Source organism: Belonocnema kinseyi, chromosome 2 (genome assembly GCF_010883055.1).
Source record: "Belonocnema kinseyi isolate 2016_QV_RU_SX_M_011 chromosome 2, B_treatae_v1, whole genome shotgun sequence".
Classification (NCBI taxonomy): Eukaryota; Metazoa; Arthropoda; class Insecta; order Hymenoptera; family Cynipidae; genus Belonocnema; species Belonocnema kinseyi.
This window is the reverse complement of record NC_046658.1, coordinates 85385847-85387870: the sequence shown is the minus strand read 5'-3', so window position 1 is coordinate 85387870 and position 2024 is coordinate 85385847. Positions and strand designations below refer to the sequence as shown.

Here is a 2024-nt window from a genome sequence, read left to right as displayed (position 1 = left end):
CTAGTGTTCTTATTTTTCCTAGTTTCCATTTTACATCGTTCGTTCTCTCGCTCGATACGGCTAAGAAAAAAGCACGAATAAGAAGTGAGAATCACGAACGGTCAATCATTCGAACGCTAACCGCGCCTGCTTATCACATTTTCTATGATGATCCCTTTAGTGTAAGTTTTATGAGAAGGTTTACTTGCAATTTGTTTTCTCACGATCTTTTCTGAAAATAGAAAAAAACAGAGAAATTAACCCCTGGACTTAGTTCGGTTTCTAATTCATCTATCCATGAAAGTAAATAGATTTTCTGTAATTTTTTAATACCTAAATCTGATCCGAATTTAATATAATCTTTTTTTAATATTATGAAACGATGGTTATTATTATTAATTCAGTTTTATTCTCCGTCATGATCTGTTTATTCGCCCATCTTTTTTAAAATTAAAAGTCGAATCTCCTTGTAAGGACATCAGCTAATATATGATGTGATTATACATGGGTTATTAATTGAATCTATGTCTGCTACAGGATAAGGATTAAAATCATGGAAAACTACTCATGTTAATTTTGAATTTATAATTTTCTAGGTCTTCCGGTCAAGAGAGGGCTTGACAAATCAACAAGAGGAGAGAATGGTAGGCCAGATTTTTGTAGATCCACTCACATTTCTTCGAACATTAAGTCTAGGATTAAGACTTTAATTCAGTACGATATGGATGAAGCTTTGGATATCAAAGAAGAAATCATCCGAAGTATGACTGTTTTTATTAAAATATCCTTAATGAAACTATAAAAGGACAATGTCATATTAAATTTGGTTAAATTTTCAGATCCAGAGACAATTACAGTCCAGAAACGAAATAAGATAAATGAGTCTTAAATTGTGTACCGTTTATATAAGAGGAGATGATATTTCAAAATCTGAGCCCAAAGTACGGGGCTCGAAGAATCAGAAGTTTCAGGATTCAAATACGGAAATGAAGTACACATGCACCAAGTGTGCTAGAACCTATAAACGTAAACAGACTTTGACCTTTCATTGCAAATACGAATGTGGCGTCATGCCACAATTCAGTTGTAAATTGTGCGGCAAACTGTTTAAACGGAAATATGACATGAATATTCATGTCGATCACGTACATCACAAGACAAGATCAAGGAAGTCGGTATCAATGCATAAATGTGACATATGTCCTCGAAGTTACATTTGGCCGAATGATTTAACTCGACATAAACGTACAGGACATGGATCAGTCGTACCACAATTTTTTTACGATTCTTGCGAATATAAAACGAATATGAAAAGAAATTTGTTAAAACACATTGCTTCATCTCATTTAAAGATATCGAAATCGAGGCATAATTGCGACAAATGTTCTCGAAGTTACAATACGATAAGTACTTTAAATCGGCATAAACGTTTAGAGCATGCAATAGTTATACCACAATTTGATTGTGATTGGTGCGAGTATAAAACGGAACGGAAAGAAGATTTATCGAAACACATTATTTCCCGGCACTTACAGACATCGGAAACAAGGCATAGTTGCGACAAATGTTCGCGAAGTTACAAATGGCCATATGGTTTAAATCGACATAAACTTTTAGAACATGCAGCAGTCATGCCACAATTTACTTGCGATATTTGCTATTTCAAAGCTAAACACAAATATGTCTTGTCAAATCATATTACTTTAAAACATGTCAATAATTAACGATTATTACGCTCGCGAAGCTTCTATGCTCAGGAGCTTTCTAATGCTAATTGAAAAAAACTTTTTTTTTCATTAGAGTACATTTTTGCTATGTTCAGGGAAGGCAGATTTACTCTGAATTTATAACGATATAATCTATATTTTTTCAGTGTGGAATTTGTTACCATATGTTGTATTTATTTGGAAATTAATAGTTATGGAAGGTATGGTCAGGACCATTTTCAGTTAGATTCACTAACACATGTTAGTTATAATCAACCAGAAAAATTGAGTGCCCTTAATTCATTTTTATTATTTAAGAAATGTTTCTTCTATCAAGAG

General features: G+C 33.0%; 1 protein-coding gene across 1 annotated transcript; it reads left to right on the top strand.

Moving 5' to 3' along the window:
- Positions 1-579: 579 nt before the first annotated feature.
- Positions 580-1959, top strand: LOC117168532 (zinc finger protein 85-like). The gene is made up of 2 exons (XM_033354264.1): positions 580-740; positions 819-1959. Exon 2 carries the CDS (start codon positions 858-860, stop codon positions 1701-1703), a length of 846 nt encoding a protein of 281 aa, XP_033210155.1. The 5' UTR covers positions 580-740; positions 819-857; the 3' UTR covers positions 1704-1959.
- Positions 1960-2024: the final 65 nt, after the last annotated feature.

Excerpts from the sequence above, each read along its gene's own strand:
- LOC117168532 (XM_033354264.1), top strand. The coding sequence starts at position 858 with ATGAGTCTTAAATTGTGTACCGTTTATATAAGAGGAGATGATATTTCA.